General features: G+C 40.6%; 1 protein-coding gene across 4 annotated transcripts in view; it reads right to left on the bottom strand.

Moving 5' to 3' along the window:
* The window catches only part of atp9b (ATPase phospholipid transporting 9B), a 73,686-nt gene that overhangs the window by 31,055 nt on the left and 21,023 nt on the right, over positions 1-21,608 (bottom strand). For all 4 annotated transcript variants that reach the window (XM_083982133.1, XM_083982134.1, XM_083982136.1 and 1 more), the window contains 6 exons: positions 19,343-19,437; positions 16,539-16,619; positions 12,575-12,650; positions 9,584-9,660; positions 1,460-1,620; positions 511-653 (listed from right to left, as the gene is read on the bottom strand). In XM_083982133.1, coding sequence (XP_083838259.1) covers positions 511-653; positions 1,460-1,620; positions 9,584-9,660; positions 12,575-12,650; positions 16,539-16,619; positions 19,343-19,437 — 633 coding nt within the window. The remainder of the gene's footprint in view (positions 1-510; positions 654-1,459; positions 1,621-9,583; positions 9,661-12,574; positions 12,651-16,538; positions 16,620-19,342; positions 19,438-21,608) is intronic.

Here is a 21,608-nt window from a genome sequence, read left to right as displayed (position 1 = left end):
TGAGCGTGCGTCTGACGTTAGCACATAGGAACTGCTCTGAAAAAAATAAAAATAAAAATATGTGTAAAAAATAAAAAAATAAAAAAATAGTGCTGGAAAGCACGCTGTGGTTTGTAATCGCGGTGCAGAAGAGTGAGTTTGGAGCTGATGAAAGGAGAGAAAAAAGAGGGTTGTGCTGCGGTGAAAATACTCTCATTGATGAGAGCGGCAGCGATCAGCGATCAGCTGTAACTGTGTAGTGGAGGGGAACACACTTGCTATGCGCACACACACACGATCCTCCTCTCATATGCGGCTGCATCTCTCCAGGTCACTTTTGCGTGTGAGAGAAATAAAAGCTCTGACTGGTGAGTTCAGTATGTTATATGAACATTATTCCTGAGTCTCTGTGACATCTTAGGATGGTTTTACAGCCAGTTGCTTTAGATTTCTTACATATTGTACCTTTAACTCATCATCACTATGAACATCTTCTAGGTCATTTATAACTCTGTCAGTCTCTCCTCTCACCCGTCTTGTCCGTCAGCAGGTAAACCAGGCGGCCCAGTTCTTCGGGGATGGTGCTGGTTCTGACCACGGTGCCGGGGATGTTTTCATCCTTCATGATCATCCAGGCGTAGGCCGACTTCCCCATGTCCAGGTTCACACGCAGGCTGAACATGGGAGGAGGAGGAGGAGGAGGAGGAGGAGGAGGAAGAGGAGGAGGAGGAGGAGGAAGAGGAGGAGGAAGAGGAGGAGGAAGAGGAGGAGGAGGAGGAGGAGGAGGAGGAGGAAGAGGAGGAAGAGGAGGAGGAGGAGGACGGAAAAATGAAGTTAGAGATGTTAAACAGACGAGACGTTCACATCAAAGACAGAAACAGTAAAAGGGATAGTTCAACATTTTGGCAAATTGGCCCATTGCCATAATCCCTATAGTCATAGCAGTAGGTTCGTTACCTTTAATTGTCGGTGCAAGCTGTTTTTAGAACGGCGGAGCAGAGCCGTGAGCTGCTCAGAGCTACGCTACGGAGGCTCATTATGGGATTTCTTGGTTTCCCTCATCAAACTCATCAAATACACAATCCAACAACTCCACAACGCTCTGGTGGACAAGTTGTGACCTGCACATTCACCACACTATGAGATAATAACACAACGCTACCACACAGAGTTGTTTTAGAGGGAAATACAGAGACTGCTTGATGAAAAACTGTCCCTGAAGGCAACGTGCATCAGTGGTTTTGCATGAATTTCCCTCTTAAACAACTCTGTCTGGTAACGTTGTGTTATTATCTCTGAGCAGCTCACGGCTCTGCTCCGCCGTTCTAAAAATAGCTTGCACCGACAATTAAAGGTAACGAACCTACTGCTATGACTATAGGGATTATGGCAATGGGCCAATTTGCCAAAATGTTGAACTATCCCTTTAAAAACAGATAAAGCATCTCTGTGTGTGTGTCCGGCCTTTGTGTCGTCTCACCTGATGGGGATGATGTAGGAGAACAGGACGATGAAGCGGGAGAGGTTTCTGAACCAGGTGCTGACGAAGCCCTGCAGCGCTACCATGACGACGGACAGAATCACCTGGGCCAGGAACAGCGCCTTGGTGAGGCGGTTCAGCTCCAGGTCCAGGAGGCCGACCTGCAACAAGGAGACCAGAGGTCAGAGGTCAAAACACATGAAGATGATGGTGCAAAGAGAGAGAGTGATGCTCATTTACTACTGCTGCAATAAAAAAAACTGAAAAACTTTTAATTATAAACACAAAGAGCAGATTCAGAGTAAAAATCTATGTATTTACTTTAAAACTAAGACAAGAAAAGTCTCTTTAATTTTAATAGATAGATAGATAGAACGATAGATAGAATGATAGATAGATAGATAGAACGATAGATAGATAGATAGAACGATAGATAGATAGATAGAACGATAGAGCGATAGAACGATAGATAGAACGATAGATAGAACGATAGATAGAACGATAGACTGATAGATAGATAGATGATAGATAGATAGAACGATAGATAGATAGATAGAACGATAGATAGATAGATAGATAGATAGATAGAACGATAGATAGATAGAACGATAGAACGATAGAACGATAGAACGATAGATAGATAGAACGATAGATAGAACGATAGATAGAACGATAGATAGATAGATAGATAGATAGATAGATAGATAGATAGATAGATAGATAGATAGATAGATAGATAGATAGATAGATAGATAGATAGATAGATAGATAGATAGATAGATAGATAGATAGATAGATAGATAGATAGATAGATATAACAATAGATATAACGATAGATAGATAGATGAAGAAAGATGAATATGAGGAGGAAAGAAGAAATAAAAAAAATGAAGATGAAAAATGAAGGAATAAAATGTTGAAGGAGTAGGATGAGGAAAAGAGAGAGGGAGAAAAAGATTAGGAAAGAAAGAAAAAGAAAGAAAAAAGAGGAGGAGAAGACAGAAGGCGACAAAGAAGAAACAGAAGAGGTGAAAGAGTAAGAAATAAGAATGATATAGTGAGAAAAAGAAGACATAGAAGGAGAAAAAGGAGTAAAAGGAGAAGGAGGAGAAGAGTAATACATGAATAGTTTATTAACTGTAATAATAATCTGAGGAGGTCTTACTTTAATCTAATGTTTAATCTGATTTTAAACAGTTTATAATGATAGAATAAATGAAATAAATAACATCTTTTGTTTTTTCTTTTGTTAAAACTAAAACTAGAAAAGTATCTTTCTAACTTTTCCTCACAGCGCCAGTGAAAAACCTCCTCCTCTCAAAAACATAAATACGTTTATTATTGGTGTCATTCTGCAAGTTTTGGTCCTTGAATGCAGCACAAAGTCAAAAGGCCACACACACACAGAGAGAGAGAGAGAGAGAGAGTTCCCATATTGAAGAAGAAAAAGAAAGAAAGAATGAGAAGAAGGGGGTCAGAGTCGTCTTATTTTTTCGAGTGTATCTCCAACAGCCAATGGAGCATGTGGGAAAAAGACGTCAAATAAAAGAAGCAGCCCGTCCCCTTTTCTGGCAGCGCTTCATCTGAACGCCGCAGCACCGTGCACGCTTAGAAAAACACAAGGACATAACAACATCTCTCCTCCTCCTCCTCCCTCCCTCTCTCCGCTGCAACAACACAAAAGAGGAGGAGGAGGAGGAGGGAGGAGGAGGAGGGAGGAGGCGACATTCCTCCACCAGCAGCAGCAGCAGCACTGAGTCTCACTACATGGTTCATGGTTGAGCTCTTGAGAAAAATAGGAGGTTTGGGTGGATTAAAATGAAGAAAAATTAAGACAGAGCACAAACTCAAACTCCTCCTTCCTCCCTCTTCTCCTCCTCCTCCTCCTCCTCCTCCCGCCGCTCCGACAATGGACCGGCTAAATTTTCCAGGATCAGATGAAGTCATTCTTCATTCAGTCAAGGGAGGAGGGGGTGAGGAGGGGGAGAAAAGGACTCAATTACCTCAAACCTACAAGATGCTATCAATGAATAAAAAAGTGCATATTTTACTTCCATTCATCCCAAAACCACTAAAAAAAGTAAAAAATAATAATAATCTGAGGAGGTCTAAATGTAATCTAATGTTTAATCTGAGCTGAGTTTCCATTAAACTGTTTATAATAATAATAGAATGAATAAATAATATCTTTTGTTTTTCCTTTTGTTAAAACTAAAACTACTGTAGAAAAGTCTCTTTTCTGCTTCTGAAACACATTTTAAAAGTGCATATTTTACTTCCATTCATCCCAAAACCACTAAAAAAGTAAAAAATAAAAATAATCTGAGGAGGTCTAACTGTAATCTAATGTTTAATCTGATTTTAAACAGTTTATAATAATAGAATGAATTAAATAAATAACATCTTTTGTTAAAACTAAAACTAGAAAAGTCTCTTTTTAACTTTAACCTCACACAGCGCCAATGAAAAACTCCCTCCTCTCAGACATAAATAAATTATAAAAAAAGTGCATATTTTACTTCCATTCATCTGTCTCAGGTCTGTCTGTGTGTGGTGGAGGAGGAGGAGGAGGAGGAGGAGGAGGAGGAGGAGGAGGAGGAGGAGGAGGAGGAGGAGGAGGAGGAGGAGCAGTGAATATTCATGAGTTACAACAAACCAAAGAATATGAAAAAAAAGGAAAACTTCAGAGCTGAGCGGCCGCTAACGAGCAGCTCACTAACGATCATCATCTATCGACTGATCTGATAAAAACATAAATCCATAAGACGCTGAGACTCGTCAATAAGTTCTGATTCTGACGACTTCAGTAAAAATCTCACTGATCTAATATTTAACAAACAGTTTAAGTTTGTGGCTCGTCGCATTATGTAAATATAATTAAATCAAAAAAGCAACACTGGTTAAACAGTAGAGGAGTTTAAAGTGTGACGGACACTGACCAGCTGATTTTATCCATACGTTATCTATATCGTTATTGATCCAGCTCACATCACCACTGAGTCTTTTGTTATGAAGAATAAACTGAGTTCATTAACTTGTTATTTGGCAAGAACTGGCCACATTTTTGGATTAATAGTGAACTGAGAGAATCAGTTATGTTACAATGATGAAAATAAATTAAAATATCTGTTTTGAGCTTCAAGCTTCAAGGTTTAATTCTTATTTGCACTCACAGTAAAGTTCAGTCAAAGTTTTTATTGTTTGATTTCTTGACACTGTTTTTGTTTCCTGACTTCACACATAAACTCAATGCAGGTGTTTTTATTGAGTATTAGATCTTTGACTTTATCTTTTTGCTCAGCTGCGTCTCCAGCTCAGTGTGAATTCACCAGTTTAAATAAAGGTTGAACGAATGAGTTTTCTCTCACTGTGGCTGCAGCAGACGATGGAGACACTTTGGCTGTGTTTTGTCTAATTTACGTACACTTCCGGTCGTTTTATTGTGGACATGTTGCCACTTCCGTCTGCACCTCTTCCCAGCGCAATCAACCGGCAGGTCCACAAGCATTAAGGAGTAAAAATATTTAGTTCACGCCAGCACGGTAGGAAAATAAGGAAAATATATATATATATTTATAAAACGGAAAGGTGAAATCCGGCAATCTGATTGGCTGTTAACCGTGGTATAATGAGCATATACCACGGCCTGTCGTGATATATTGCTTAAAGGGATAGTTCACCCTAGAATGATATTTCGCTCATTATCTACTCACCCTCATGTTGACTAAGGGCTGGAAGAATTATCAGAGTCCACCGTCCCTTCTCTGAGTTACAGGGGGTCTTGGCGTAGCAGTGCATTTCAATGCAACGGTTGCAAAGGGACACCAGAGCTCTTCGTAAAAAAAACACGCACAAAAAAACATCCAAATACCTCCATGATGCTCGTATGTAATGTCCGTCTTGTGCTGAAGCCCCAAATTGCGTAATTGTCCCGAAAAAAAATTAAATAAGTCTATATTTTAAGCTTGTTTGTAGCGGAAGCTTCTCGTCTTCTTCTTCTTCTCCTATTCCTGGTCCGTCCAAATATCGCGTGATTCGCGCCGGCGTCATTGCGGTTAATGCGAATCACGCGATATTTGGACGGACCAGGAAGAGGAGAAGAAGAAGAAGACGAGAAGCTTCCGCTACAAACAAGCTTAAAATATAGACTTATTTAATTTTTTTTCGGGACAATTACGCAATTTGGGGCTTCAGCACAAGACGGACATTACATACGAGCATCATGGAGGTATTTGGATGTTTTTTTGTGCGTGTTTTTTTTACGAAGAGCTCTGGTGTCCCTTTGCAACCGTTGCATTGAAATGCACTGCTACGCCAAGACCCCCTGTAACTCAGAGAAGGGACGGTGGACTCTGATAATTCTTCCAGCCCTTAGTCAACATGAGGGTGAGTAGATAATGAGCGAAATATCATTCTAGGGTGAACTATCCCTTTAAAGCAGAAGTAAGCGGAATATTTGTGTTAATATAAGTCTTAAATAGTTGTATCTTCCGACAGCAATCACTTATATAGAGTGTTTGGTCTGAAACACGGGTCTGTCAGTCACTCTGCTCTGCTCTGAGCCGAGGAGAAAACTTTCCTTGTATCCTACAACCTTTATCCAATGAGGAGAGAGAACGGCATAAAGGGGCGTCCTCTCTGTGTGTGCAGCCAAGGGATGCGCGTGAATGTGGTGACGTAGGGACGAGGGCGGGGACTGCTAACTCCATCGGCTGACAAGAAGTTAGCCAAAACCACCGGATCGCTTACTTCTGCTTTAAATATATATATATATATATATATATATATATATATATATATATATATATATATATATATATATATATACACACACACACACACACACAGTATATACACTGTATGTTGGCGCATGTGTAAAAGCGGTCTGGAGTGGTCTTGATATTCAACCTGCACTTCAACACGTGTAGGCCTGGGCAATTAATTAATTGATAAATTAATTGTGATTAATGACAATTAATTACAGAAAATTGATTGTGTGATTAATTAATTTGACAGCCCTTCTGATCATACCGTATGTTATTATTAAATTATGGTGAGTTGTAACAAAGAACATATTAATTGAATTAAAAACGTAAAACCTTGTGACCGATTCTATGTGTAAACAGAAGAACGTACAATGTTTTTGTTCAGAGCTTGTGACGACGACGAGCAGCAGACTGAGGAGGTCGAGACGTTAAACTGAAACAGATTTTTCAGATTTCAGTTGAGAGACAGAAACTGAGTTTATTACCTTCAGTCATAACGATTATTACTGATGCAGGACGTTTAAAGGAGCTGTTCGTAGTTTTTTTTTTCTACTGAGAGCAGCAGGTCTGGAGCGACTCAGTTACTGGAGCTGAAACAAATCAAATCAGATCAACTGGACGTGACAAAGTGCTGCTGCTGCTGCTGCTGGACGCGACACTTCAAACCTACAATCTTTATTGAGCAGCTTGTCAAACGACATTGTTGTGTCTCTTCGCTCTGTCAAACCGTCCGGAGACAAAAGGCAGCGCCAAAGTGAGAGTCGCTGCGTCTCCGTCGTCCTGTCAGATTGATCCGGCTGAAGCTCTTTGTCCGGCGCCGTGTCACAACAGATTATATGAGGCCAGAACCTCCAGGACGCACGTCGCACGCCATCGACTTTCTCCGCCGCCGCCGCCGCAATCTCAGCCTCCATATTGGCACTTCTGACATCATCTCCTTGAAATATTGAATTCCTCTCAGCTGCCGAAGCTTTACACAAAACACCACCGACCGCTGACCAAAGCCCCCCCTCCCCTCCACTCACCTCCCCCTCTTTCTCTTCCTCCTCCTCCTCCTCCTCCTCCTCCTCCTAAACCCCCCTCGTCCAACACCTCCCCCCTCCTCCTCCTCCTGCTGCTGTTCGACCGCCACATCAGTGTAATAAAAGACATTGGTGTCAAAACTGAGATGGAAGAGGAGGAGAATGAAGAGGAGGGAGAGGAAGAAGAGAAGGAGGAGAAAGAGGAAGAGGAGAAAGAAGGGGAGGAGGAGGAAGAAGAGGGAGACAAAGAAGAGGAGGAGGAGGGAGAGGAGAAGGAGGATGAAGAGGAGGAAGAAGAAGAGGAAGAGGAGGAGAAAGAAGAGGTGGAGGAGGAAGGGAAAGAGGGGGAAGAAGAGGAGGAGAAGGAGGAAGAGGGAGAGGAAGAAGAGGAGGAAGAAGAGAAGGAGGAGGAAGAGGGGGAGGAGGAAGAGGAGGAGGATGAAGAGGAGGAAGAGGAGGAGAAAGAGAAAGAAGTGGAGTAGGAGAAAGAAGAGGAGGAGGAAGAGAAAGAGGGAGAGGAGGAAGAAGAAGAGGAAGAGAAGGAGAAAGAGGGGGAGGAGGAGGAAGAGGAAGAAGAGGAGGAAGAGAAAGGGGGGAGGAGGAGGAAGAGGTAGAGGAAGAAGATGGAGGAGGAAGAAGAGGATGAAGAGAGAGAGGAAGAGGAGGAGGAAGAAGAGGGGGAGGAAGAGGAAGAAGAGGAGGAGGAGGAAGAGGAAGAGGGAGAGGGAGAGGAAGAAGAGGAGGAAGAAGAAGAGGAAGAGGAGTGTTAGAGCTGCAGGTGAAACTGTCACAGCGAGGCCCCAACATGGCGGCGCTGAAGCTCCGCCTCCGTCAGTTGAACCCGGTCGGTCCAGACTTCAATCACCAGGTTCAAGTTTCCATTAATTCTCCTCGACGTGGGAACGAAAAACTAAACTCTGGACTCAGACTCGACTCGGACTCGGACTCGGTTGGATTCAACTTCCTGTTGAAAATGTCACTTTAATCCTCCGTTAGTTAATTTCCCTCCTGGTTAATTAGCGCCGGGCGGCGTTGACCTTTAGCGCTGACGGGCCAACGTTATCAGGAGGAGTCAAGGTTAAAGAAGCACCTTGTCGCGGTGATTGATTGGTGATTAGAGGCCGAGGGAGAGAAGACGGCAGCAGGGAACTTAGAGCAGATGTTACTCTGTGTTTTTACTCTCTGGAGCTTTTTATTTTTATTTTTTATTTTTTTACAGAGTGGAGCCGCCATGTTTACGCTGCCGTCACCTCAGAAAGGAGAAACAGGAAACGACTTTATTATTATTATTTATCTGGACTGATACTGAGTCTTTCTCAGAGGTTTTAAACAATTGATCAAACAACAGGAACTTTTTTTTTACATTAATCTGACAAATAAAATGATTAAAGTTTCTAAACTGTGAGAATTTGCAGTTTTATTTTTGTGTAGTGATGAATCGATGATGATAAAAAATTTCCTTGGAGGTTTGAAAATAAAAAAACATGAAGACTTAAATCGTAATCTTGAACTTTAGTGAATGGTGTCGCCTTTTTCCATCATTTTCTGACCTCAAGTGAACCAAACAAATAATTAACGGATAAGTAAAATGATAATGTTAAAAAAAATCCATAATTACATAAAATAATAAACTAATACAGTGAAAAATACAGGTTTTGACAAATGAACTGAAATTTGGTAGTTTTTGATGCCTGTTTGCTTTTATTTGTGTTTTTATAAATTTCTATTATTTAATTTAATTTTTTTATCTTGAAATGTACAGAACATAGTTGTTTTAGAGGTAAATGCAGAGACTGCTTGCTGAAAAACTGTCCCTGAAGGCAACGCGCATCAGCGGTTTTGCATGAATTTTCCTCTAAAACAACTCTGTCTGGTAACGTTGTGTTATTATCTCATAGCGTGGTGAATGTGCAGGTCACAACTTGTCCACCAGAGCGTTGTGGAGTTGTTAGATTGTGTATTTGATGAGTTTGATGAGGGAAACCAAGAAATCCCATAATATAAGCCTCCGTAGCGTAGCTCTGAGCAGCTCGCGGCTCTGCTCTGCCATTTTAAAAACAGCTTGCACCGACAATTAAAGGTAACAAACCTACTGCTAAGACTATATAGGGATTATGGCAATGGGCCAATTTGCAGAACATTTTGAACTATCGGTTTAAAAAAGAAAAATATGAAAAGGAGGTTGGTGAAATGTGGAATAACCTCTAAAAAGTGTTGGAGAAAAAAAAGGAATAAACTAATAAAATAAATCTGAGCAAGTGAAACGTCTAGTTAGCGACTTTCCTGCAAGAAGAGGAAGAAGGAGAAGGAGAAGCAGCTGCCGTGTTCATGTTCACCTTGTTCTTGGCGTACGACGTGTTCAGGACGCTCCTGGTCTCTTTGCCCGTGTAGATCACCACCCCGATCACGGTTCCTGCCAAGAGCGAGAGACAAAGAAAGTAATGCTGCTCATTAACCAGGCCTCACACACACACACACACACACCCACCTACACACACACACACACACACACTCATCTTGGTCAAGTAAGATGAACTGCATGAAGAGGAAACACAATAAGGCCGTTTTGTCTCGCCGCCTCTCGAGCCGAGCGACCGACCGACAGGAGTTTAATCCGGCCGGCGGTGGCGACCGTCGCCCTGTGGAACCTCATAAAACCGGATCAATACGCCTCCCTGTCTTTATTTGCCGATTCATTACGGTGGCCTTATTACTGAGGATTAATGAGTCATTAATATTAAAGCAGCAGCTGGATGGGAGAGAGAGCGAAGCCGCTAATAAACCTCAATAATACTGAACCTGAAACCCCAAACTTTAAAAAAAAAGAAAAAAAAAAGAAGAAAGTTGAAAATGGAAGTGAAGTCGTATCCCTCCGCCACACAGACTAGTCCCAGTTACATCCGGTTTATCCACAGTCATGGGAAATATAAAAACCATCTGTGTGAAGTGTGGAAGTGGTTCTCTGCGATAAACTTAAGGGATCAGATTCACAAGAACTACAAGTCATGTTTTGACATCACATAAACCATTTTTCCATCCAGGTGTTGATCGAATTATCTCAAGATCAATAAAAATATGAATGCGAATAACGCTGGTTCAAGTGCGTTTCCATCTCAGACCTTTAAATCCAATAAAAAGCCGTGCATAATGACGTCATGTGCTGTTTTATGATCATAGCGATCCATCAAATTGTTTTCTTGCAATTTAAGGTGTTTCCATTCATTTTTGTACTAAATAATAAAACAGAAGGACGTCCATCCTTCATCTTTAAAGGGATAGGTCAACATTTTGTCAAACTGGCCCATTGCCATAATCCCTATAGTCATAGCAGTAGGTTCGTTACCTTTAATTGTCGGTGCAAGCTATTTTTAGAACGGCGGAGCAGAGCCGTGAGCTGCTCGGAGCTACGCTACGGAGACTCATGGGATTTCTTGGTTTCCCCCATCAAACTCATGCAAAACCGCTGATGTGCGTTCCCGTCGGGGGCAGTTTTTCAGCAAGCAGTCTCTGAATTTACCTCTAAAACAATGATTTTTTTATTATAAGAATTGGAAATAAAAAGTCAGAATAAAAGAGTAGTTTTTTGGGCTGTGTTGGTCGGTCTGCTGATTGATAATCACATTTATCAAGGATAAAAACGATTGAGGAGAGAACAGACTGAGAACTTCTTCTTCTTCTTAGATAAAACAGATGTTGACAGATGTTTTCCTTTCAGGACATAAGCTACAATTTGTCACGACAAAGTTATTGTAATAATCAGGATATTAAAAAAATTTCAATATCGTATCACGGGGCCTGTGTTTTGTGAGGTCACTGCGATCTCGCCCTTTGACCTTCAGCCTCCAAAACATCACCGGTTCATCGTCAGGTACTGGTGGACGTGTGTACCGAATCTGAAGACGTTCCTCCAACATGTTAGTGAGATATCGTCTCCATGACAACGAGGCGTTACAATATAACCAGAAAAAGGAAAAGGAATAAAATTAAAGTAAAAATTACCCCCCCCCCCCAGGAGCCGATAGGAGGTCGTCGGTCGGTGATAAACGACTCTTCTCTGACGTCTAACTTCAGAAATATTGAGCGCCGTGACAAATGGAGCGCGGCTCAGCGTGCGGCGTCGCTTCAATCTGAATATACGAACAGTTTAATTCTCTCGTCACAGCTGGACCGAAGCCCGAGGGGGGGGCAACGATGATGTAAGGGGGCGAAGCCAGTGCTTTATGTGTGTGTGTGTGTGTGTGTGTGTGTGTTGTTCTGGTCAAGGTCAGGCCAGAGAGGAGAGCGACACCGCAGATCAATGCTGCGATCGTCACCCGGAGCGTCACAAACGCTCTCAACTGACGGGAACGTTCCTGTGGGGAATTGTTGGTTTGAAGTGACAGAGAGAGGATTTCACCTCACAGACACACAACTACACAACTACAACTACACAACAGCTTCACAATCAAAAACTGTGACGGTAGATTTGTGTCTTTATTATTCAATCAAAAAATATATTTTCCAATAAAAAAAACCTTCACTTGAATCAAAAAAACCCTTTTCAATCCAAGAAAAAAAGTGTTTGAATGCAAAAATATAGTTGAGACTCAAAAAAGAAATGCATTTGAACACTGTTTTTCTTTGATTGAAAATGTTTTCTTTGATAGAAGTCAAGGTTTTTTTGTTTGTTTTGTGTTTGGGCCATATTATAAACCCTGCAACACAACTTTAGAACAGACCATTAAGACACTAATAAGTCGTTTTCTGATTATTTAAGTGGACATGTAAACGGATTATGGCAGTTATCAGTTTATGAGAAAACGATTCAACAGTTTTCTATTACCGTACTTTTTTCTTTGTTTTACTTTTATTTCCTTTTCCTTTTATATTGTTATTTTATTCAACTTGCATTGTTTTGGTATGATTTGATTCTGTACGATCTTTGCATCGTTTATACTGTGATATTAACAGATTTATTTATTTATTTTGAAGCGTTTTTATATCTACAGCTCCATGCTCCTGAAATACTCTGTAATCTAGAATCTGAACGCTGGAAATCACGGTTTTACCTCCATTTCAGACCTCTAAAAGGTTAAAAATATTTCACAAATCTGGAGCAAAACTCAAAAAAACCTGGATGGATGAGTTTGTGTTTCCTTCTTTATCTCCAGATTTAACACTCACACAACCTCCTCCTCCTCCTCCTCCTCATCTATTATCCGTCTTTATTAACCCTGCATTCACTCACTCACTCTCATCTGGAGAAACTTCTTTGTCATTTTTCAAGATTAAAAAAAAAGAATATGAAAAAAAGATGGATGTATCGTGAAAAGGTTTCGTCCACTCACCGGATGCGACGACCGTACTCGCCCACAGAGTGTTGTCGATGCTCAGACTCTCGTGGATCTGAGGGTCGGCGTCCTCCTGCAGAGAGAAAACAGACAGACAAACTCAGAGTCAGTTCACCTGTTGGTTTTTTAAAACTTTTTTTACTTCAAACTCTGTCTCGACTCTGTGGACGATAAATCCCACCGCACAGAGAAGGAGAGAAAAAAAAAACGTCTTCAATGTTGTGAATTTATTTCTGCAATTAGCCGACTGCTAATTAGCATCTTGTCAGTGTCGCCCTGCAGCAGGTGAGGAAAACTGAAGCAGGAGCAGGAAGTCGAGATTACATTTGTACTTTTTTTTAAATTTCTTACATGGCTGCACCATTTGCATCGAAAAATCACATTGCAATTACAATTTTTGCATTTTATATCCACTGAAAAAATATAAATACAAACATTTTTAAGGTGCAAACGATGCACAATGATGTCAACACTTTATTTGGTGCAATCTATATGTACATATTTATGTTGCACTCTTTTGTGTTTATTCTTCACATCTAAACGTTTTCCTACAGTTTTTACTCAATTCTCTCTTTCCCTTTCCCTCTTTCCCGCCTATTAAAGGATAAAAAAGTCTAATTCTATCAAAAAATAAACTGCAGCTCTTGCAACATGGACATTACACTTGAATTTTCTGCAATTTATGTTCTTTATGTCAATGAATTCTGCAGCGCTTCTTAGTTTTTCTTCATTGTGGTAAATGTTTAAGGTGCAAACGATGCACAATAATGTCAACACTTTATTCGACGCAATGTTTGTTTTCCTCTACAAGCACTTTTTATATTTATGTTGCATGTGTGTGTTCTGCACATAGTTTGTGTTTTTCTAAGTTTTCCTTTAGTTTTTATTGTTGAACTGAATTCTCTCTTTCCCTGTTCATCACCTTCTTTTTCCACCTCCACCTGCTTGAGATGCGTTCACTTATAATTTTGCATATTGAGAGATAAATAAAGTCTCATCTTACATGTATGCATCCTCCTCATGCAACTTAAATTAAGAATTTCAATGAACTCTGCAGCGCTTCTTGATTTTTCTCCGTTGTGGTTTTAAACCGTTTTTTGCCCTTCCACACAGATCTGTACAAACTTATTCTTTTTTTTTCTATATAAAACACCTCTTCTGGCTGTAAATCCCTGATGCAGCCTGAACAGAACAGCACAGAACAGCTGAGCTCTGCTGCTCCATTCAGTCATTCATCTGCAGCAGCACCTGACTGAAGCGACTCAGTTGTGCCGACTGTAGCGATACAGAAGCTCCTTTATCAATACTCCTCACTCACTCACTGGCTGCTTTTAAAAACAGTATAGAGAGAGAAAGAGAGAGAGAGAGAGAGAAGGTGCACACATAGATGAGATTTCAGTGATAAACAAGCCTCCAGGGAGCCTCCTGTTTCCCTCCTCCTCCTCCTCCTCCTCCTCTTGCAGCTTAAATAAAGATGAATGCTGAAAATGTCATGAGTCAGGAGTGCAGAGTCAAGTGGGCTCCAGTTTCGGCTCAAATATCTTTCACTGATATGATAATTATGATACCTAAGCAGCAGCAGCAGCAGCAGCAGCAGCCACATCCTGCATGAAAAATAAGTGGCAGTAGTTTCCAGGACGTTGGCTCTGACATTGGCTTCATAAGTGCTCGGGGTCTCGGTGAAGAGACCACACAAACAAAGCCACAATATCCGCCCGCAGGAGAAAACCTCCCAAAAAAAAACTAAACAAACCCTCATACATAGTCTAGGTAAGTTCATTTGCTGCGGATCTGATCTGTGGGAACCCGGTTTTTTTTTTTCCCATCCTGCCTCGGACTTAAAAAGCACACGCTCTGCAAAGGAAAGGCCGCGGAGGATGAATGAGCGGAGGAAGTGCTCGCTCACTAAGCCTGGTGTGTGGCCAAGAGTGAAGACGTGGCCACAAAGCCTCCCTTTGTACCGCGGCTCTGCTCGCTGTGGGGGCCGCGCTAATCTGCTATTAATAAAAAAAGAAAGGGGAAAAAAAAGAAGAAAAAATCACTGAGCAACAAGCAGGACGACGACGACGACGACAACGACGGGATGAAGGAGCAGCAGCGAGGAGGAGGAGGAGGAGGAGGAGGAGGAGCTGCCTGTGATGTAAGAGGCCGAAGCTGCTGGTTGTCGACACGTCACAGTGACACATGTGGATGTCGCTCCCTGGTTATTAATAATAATAATAATAATAATAATAATGTGATAAATACAATACCAGTCAAAAGTTTGGACACATCTATCTTCTCACTCAATGGTCTTTTCTTTATTTGAATCACAAGATGTCAAACAAGTTATGTAATAACCACAAAAGTGTTAAACAAAGCAGAATGTGTTTTATCCACAAGTTTCCGAACGTCATCTACAGCAGTGGTTCTCAACTGGTGGGTCGGGACCCAAAAGTGGGTCGCGGACCCGTTCTGGATGGGTCGCGGACAGCTGGTCAAAAAAGTAAATAATATTTAATGCACATCTGATGTTGGACATGTCTTTTATTTTGAAAAATAACTTATTTTGAAAGGCACACGAGACATGTGAACACATGCAGTTGTAATGCTCCTCCTCAGTTTCTTATTATTTGCTCCATTTGCTCTGAATGCAAAGATATCAGTTTCTTATTAATGTGGCCTGAATGCAGCGGATCTTGTTTTGTTTTGTGGGTCTTTATTTTGTGCAATTTGATATTTATTCACTTTTGTGAACATGCTCTGAATGCAGAGATGCATTAGAAGACAAATATATCGTTTTGTTGGTCTCCATTTTGTGCAGTTTGATATGTTTTTATTCACTTCCGTACATGCAGTTGTCATGGTCCTCCTCAGTTTCATTCATGTGCTCTGAAATGCACTTTGCTCAATAAAGAGCAAAATTAGTTTTTAAAGGCTTTAAAAAAAATCTTGGTTTGAATTCTATAAAAGTGGGTCGCGACTTAATGACCATGGGAAGATGTGGAGCCCAGAGTGACACTAGTTGAGAACCTCTGATATACAGTATGGTCAAAACCGGAAGCCGGTTTTGCATTTCCGGTGGAATCGTATGTTACGTTTCCATGGTTTTCAGTCGTTGTGGTAAACAACACAGATGCCAGTTTGTGTGATATCCATTGGTAAAAGCTGGTGTGATGATCCATGCGCTTTACAGATTTTCATTGAAAAAAAAAAAAAAAAAAAAAAGAATCCATGCATTTACCGCAACTACCGAAACCATGGAAACGTAAACATAAAATTCCACCGGAAGAGCAAATCCGGCTTACGTTTTTGACGTTCGGAAAGAGGTGGATGGATTAGATTTTCTGTCAGAACGAACTTCACTAATCGAACAGAATTCAAATTATTTTAAAAATGAATAATTTGAACGACACAAATTAACATCGTGCGTCGATAAAACAAACTATTTTGTTGTTTTTGTGTGCGACGTAGAGCTGCAGCTTCAAATTTACAGTTACAGTTTTTTTTAATAAATAAATTAAAACACACACAACTTCTTTTTTTTATCAATCAATCAGTCAATCCGCGGACCAATTGCGTGCCGGTCACAGATTAACTTTGATCCGTTGCACCACTACTTATTATAATATTTCAATTTCCCCTCTTGAAGTTTTATATTGAGTTGGTAAAACTTAAGTGTGTTGCAAATGTTACATAACAGATTTGGTTGGAATGCCCTTTAGTGAGCATGTGACGTAATAATAAACCGGTATAGATGTAGATTATGAGCTAAAAAAAAACATTCAAAATTTGAATATAATTTGAATATTTAACAAAAGAAGTGTTAGAAATTCAAATCTGACTTGTGAGGACGACTGACAGTCTTCAGTTGGAATCTACAATGTAGAATGTGATACAAAATAAAGAAAAAACCATTGAATGAGAAGGTGCATGTGTCCAGACTTTAAGACGTGAACGAGCCAGTGAAATAAAAACGTACCCTGGTGAAGTTTCCCTCGAAGCTGTGGATGTCCAGCTGAGGCTTCTCGGCGTAGACGTAGCCGCTGATGGAGAAGAGGTCCTGAGACAAAGAGACACAACAGAGACACGTCACACTCTGTGCTCATCAACTGTTTCTGTTTGACTTCATGGTTTCAGTCGAGTTCTGCACAAATTCAGATTTATTTCAGGTCATTTATGCTTTTTGGTTTATTAAAAACATTTAAAATTGATGATGTGATGTTTGTTAGGTCTTGTACCAAATAATCATGTCTCTTTTACATCAATTTAGACAATATTTTGACATATTTTTCCTTTCAAAAGAGAATAAAAATGCAGCTTCTGAGACATATTGTGATTTCAGATACGTTGCTTAATTCAGTCTATATACAGATTCCTGTTCATTGAGCTGCTGCAGCGTCTTTAAACCACTTCAGACGAGTTTTAGCCTAAATTAAATAAACATAAATGAACATTAAAATAAGCATCTGACCGTGGAGATTGTAGTTTAGATTAAATAATCTCAACCTGAGCTCGAGTTGCTCAGTTGTCACATGGAAAATCCTTCAAAACGCTTAAAATGTGTTTGCCAAATCTGAATTAAAATGATCCTAAAATAATTCCTAGGAATTATTGTAAGTAAAATAACAAAAAAAAATGTAATGAACTTGTTTGGAATATGAACAAAGCAACAAAAACAGAAGCCAAAAGACGACACAACAGCATTTTTCCCCTAATGGTTGAACTAAATTTAACTAAATCGATTGTGAGCATTAAATTATTCAGGCTGCAGGGCTGCGACTGTGCAGCGAGCGGCGTGCTCAGATCAGATCGAGGTTCTCCTGGTGAGAACATGTGCAGAGCGAGAGATTATTTTCCTCAAACCCCGACGGAGAGTCGTGTTGCTGCAGCAGATCAACGAGTCTCATCAACACGAACTGAACAGAACGAAGCAACGACACCGAGAGTGAAGCTGGAGGCTCCGATGCAACCGGACGTTCAGAGGAGGAGGAAATGGTTTTAAAAGGTGGAATTTGATGCAGAAACTTGTCAGAGCTTCAACCAGGATGTTGAGAAATTATTAAATCAACAGACACAGCAGCATTTTTCTGTTTAAAACAATGCAAAAAAATGAGTTGTGCACTTCGAGAATAAAGTCAAAATAGTCAAAGTCAAAATTTCCTCTCTGGTCCATCAATCACGAGTGTGACTTGACAATTGAACGCATCCTCGGAGTGTAGGTTTGTGAACTTATGCAACTGTAATGTAACTTAATTGCTATATTCATATCTTGGTTTTCAAATTGTCACATCTCAACTTCTTCCACAACATTTCGACTTCATTCTCGAAGTGCAAATAGAAATCCTCTTGTTTTTTTGCAGTGTTTTTAACAAAAAAATGTTGCTGTGTCTGTTGATTTAATAATTTCTCAACATCCCAGTTGAAGCTGCAACAAGTTTCTGCACCAAATTCCACCAATAAAACCGTTTTCTTCAGTGTTGAAGGAGGTGAAGGAGCTTTTACTTTTTACTTCACCTGTGGAACGACTCACCTGAGACTCTGTTGTTGACTGCAGCGTATCAATAAAGTTTTAACATTGTATTCAAATGATGTTGTGTTTAAATTCATCATATTTTTTCAGATTAGTTTTTATTATTTTATAAAAGAAAAGCCATTTTGATGTCGTCTTCATGTTCTATTAATTAATGTAAAGCACTGAATGATGCTGCAGAACTAAACTTCACCAGCTTTTCATGACTCAGCAGGTTTTAACCATAGACTGTAAAAAGAATGGACGTAGCGTCCGTGACGTCACCCATTGGTTTGGAGGAGTCTGTTTTGTGCCGCTACTACGGGGGTTTGAGCCGCGCCATGTTGGATTCTACTTGCCATATTTGGAGCGGTGCGGCCGTTGGCCGGCCGAGGGCCCGCCCACTGGCCTCGTAGCAGCGGTCGCCGGACCTGTCACTCAACGGTTCTGCGCCCTAATTGGCCAGAACTTTAACCCTAATAATAGTAAAACGGTAGAGTTTAAAAAAAATTCACCCCCCTCAGAGTGTGTGCGGGGGTAGAAACTATCGATTGAGACCAAAAAAATAAAATGTACCAGGCTGTAAATATGTTTTTTTAAGCTGTAAAATCGGCTATTTTAACATGGGGCTTAATTGGAGTTGCTCCCTTCTGGAGCCAGCCCCCAGCGACAGCCGAGGGGATTGCAGCTTTTTGAACGCGGAAGTGAGCTTCACTTCTCAGACCGACAACTGCCCCCTTGGTTTTAACTAACTCAGTAATGATAACTGATGTTAATTTGGGGTTTCGTGGTTTGTTGCGATTCATTCTGATAGAAATAAAAAAAGCTTAAACTTATTAATAACCCGGTAACAAGGTCAAATCCAACTAAAACCAAAGATAGCTCTGGGTTTTTTTTTTCTTTCAGGTTCGTTGAAACCTGACCAGTGATCAGTGATCAGCGGCTCTTTCATCAGACACGACTTGTTGAAACTTTAATTCTCTGATCACATTAAGTGGCAACAAAACAAAACAAACGCCATCAAATCAGTTTAAATCGACAGTGTTGAGTGTCGTCGCCCGCAGCGACAGGAAGCTGCCGCCGTCCGTCACCGCTGATTCAGTTTCCATCGCAGCTCGGACGACTCTAATGTCTAATGTGACCAATGCTTTTAACTGATGGCAGGGCACCGTGTGTGTGTGTGTGTTTCTGTGTGTGTTACCAGAGATTCAGATTAACTTGTAATGGATCTAGACGGACACACACACACGCACACACACAGGTACAGTACGTACCCCGACTGCTGGAAGCCGCTGCGTGCAGCCAACTGCAACTTTCAGTTTCCAGTCTGTTTCTCCGTCCAGCTGGTCGGTCCTGATGAAACAGGCTCCTAGAGACGGAGACGGAGACAGGAAACAAGACAGGACACGGAGATCAGACTCTGACACTGTGACATCATCGACCGAGGCCTCGCTGATCGCAGCTGCACGTAAATAATTTAATATACATTTAGATTTTCAGGTTAATACCTTATAGCCTCGCGTCACCAGGCTCTTCAGACAAGCAAAATCACCAAATTCACCAAAATAAAAGTGTTCACCAACATAAAACTTAGAAAATAGACATTAACTTGTAATACAATAAAAACAAAATGTTAACTTAAAAGGATAGTTCACCCAAAATTCAAATTTCACTCATTATCTATCTACTCCCCCTCATGTGGACTAAGGGCTGGGAGAAGTTTCAGAGTCCTCCGTTCCTTCTCTGAGTTACAGCGGGGCTCCGTGCAGCACTGCATGTCCATATGACGGTTGAGAACGGAGCTCACTTTTCTTCGTCCAAAAAGACACACCAAAAAACATCCAAATACCTCCATAAATGAGCCTGTGCATATTCTCATTTGTCCAGGTCATAGTATTTCAAAGGAGGTTAAATCGAAAGCAACTGGACTTAATTATTTGTCTAGGAAGACGTTTCACCTCTCATCCAAGAGGCTTCATCAGTTCAGTTCATCAGATGCTACATGAACTGATGAAGCCTCTTGGATGAGAGGTGAAACGTCTTCCTAGACAAATAATTAAGTCCAGTTGCTTTCGATTTAACCTCCTTTGAAATACCTCCATACTGCTCGTCTGTAATGTCCCTCTTGTATTGAAGCCCCGACATGAGAAATTGTTCCGAAAAAAATTAAATAAGTCTATATTTTAAGCTTGTTTGTAGCGGAAGCTCCCAGCACTGCTCTTCCTGTGTCCGTGCAAATCTCGCGTGATTTGCACTGACACCCAGTTCACGGCTCCACAAATCGCGCTAGATTCCGGCAGAGCAACACTGGGAGCTTCCGCTACAAACAAGCTTAAAATATAGACTTATTTAATTTTTTTCGGAACAATTTCTCATGTCGGGGCTTCAATACAAGAGGGACATTACAGACGAGCACTATGGAGGTATTTGGATGTTTTTTGGTGTGTCTTTTTGGACGAAGAAAAGTGAGCTCCGTCCGTTCTCAACCGTCATATGGACATGCAGTGCTGCACGGAGCCCGCTGTAACTCAGAGAAGCCACGGAGGACTCTGAAACTTCTCCCAGCCCTTAGAAATTTGAATTTTGGGTGAACTATCCCTTTAATATACATTTAGATTTTCAGGTTAATACCTCAGGCTTCCGTTACTTTACGCATTAATGAATGAATGAATTTATTTATTTCGGTATATATCAAGCTTATATAACCGAAAGGGTGTAGGTTGAAGCCAAAGCTTATATACCCCTACCCCTTTTACCTTAAAAACGCATGAATACTCATTAGTACTGTATGTAGTTTATAAATACAGTCAGTGCTTATCAATGGTGAGTAAAACATTTTTAACTGTGTTTATGAACTACATACTATAAACACTAAAACACATTCATTTATAGTCCATAGTTTCCGTTTAGCTCTGTGAGCTACAGCTGGGACCAGACTGAGGCTCCAACAGCAAAACGTTTGAGTTAATTAGAGATTTTTATTGTTAATTAGTCACGTCTAAGCTGCTTCTATCATTACATCACTCAGACAACTAATGAATTTGCATAATTTCATTAAGTAATTCAATGAAATATTAAAAAGGATTAAACATTTTTATTACATCTATGGAAACACAAAACAGATTTTTAAAAGTTTGACCCGTCGCATCCAGAGCACATTCACACACAGTGTTGTTATGTTTTATCGTCATGTTAATATAATAAAGCAGCGTGTGTCAAAGTGCATCGAGTGCATTAACACGACGAGGTCCGATAGGTCATAAAATCCGATAGGTCATAAAATCACATATGTTGAAATTCATGGATTTGGTCAAATTTAGAACGGCGCAAATAATGTACAAAGCAAGAAATAACCTACTGCCCAAAAATATACAAGACATGTTTAATGAAAGGGAAGGGGGTTATAATCTAAGGGGAGAACTAAATTTTAAGAAACCGAAAGTCCGAACAAACATGAAAAGTATGTGCGTCTCGAGCTGTGGAGTGAATTTGTGGAACAGTCTGGGGACAGAAATAAAACAAAGTGCAAATATAAATCTG

The sequence above is a fragment of the Trachurus trachurus genome, assembly GCF_905171665.1.
Source record: "Trachurus trachurus genome assembly, chromosome: 11".
Lineage (NCBI taxonomy): Eukaryota > Metazoa > Chordata > Actinopteri > Carangiformes > Carangidae > Trachurus > Trachurus trachurus.
This window is presented reverse-complemented; position numbering and strand designations above follow the sequence as displayed.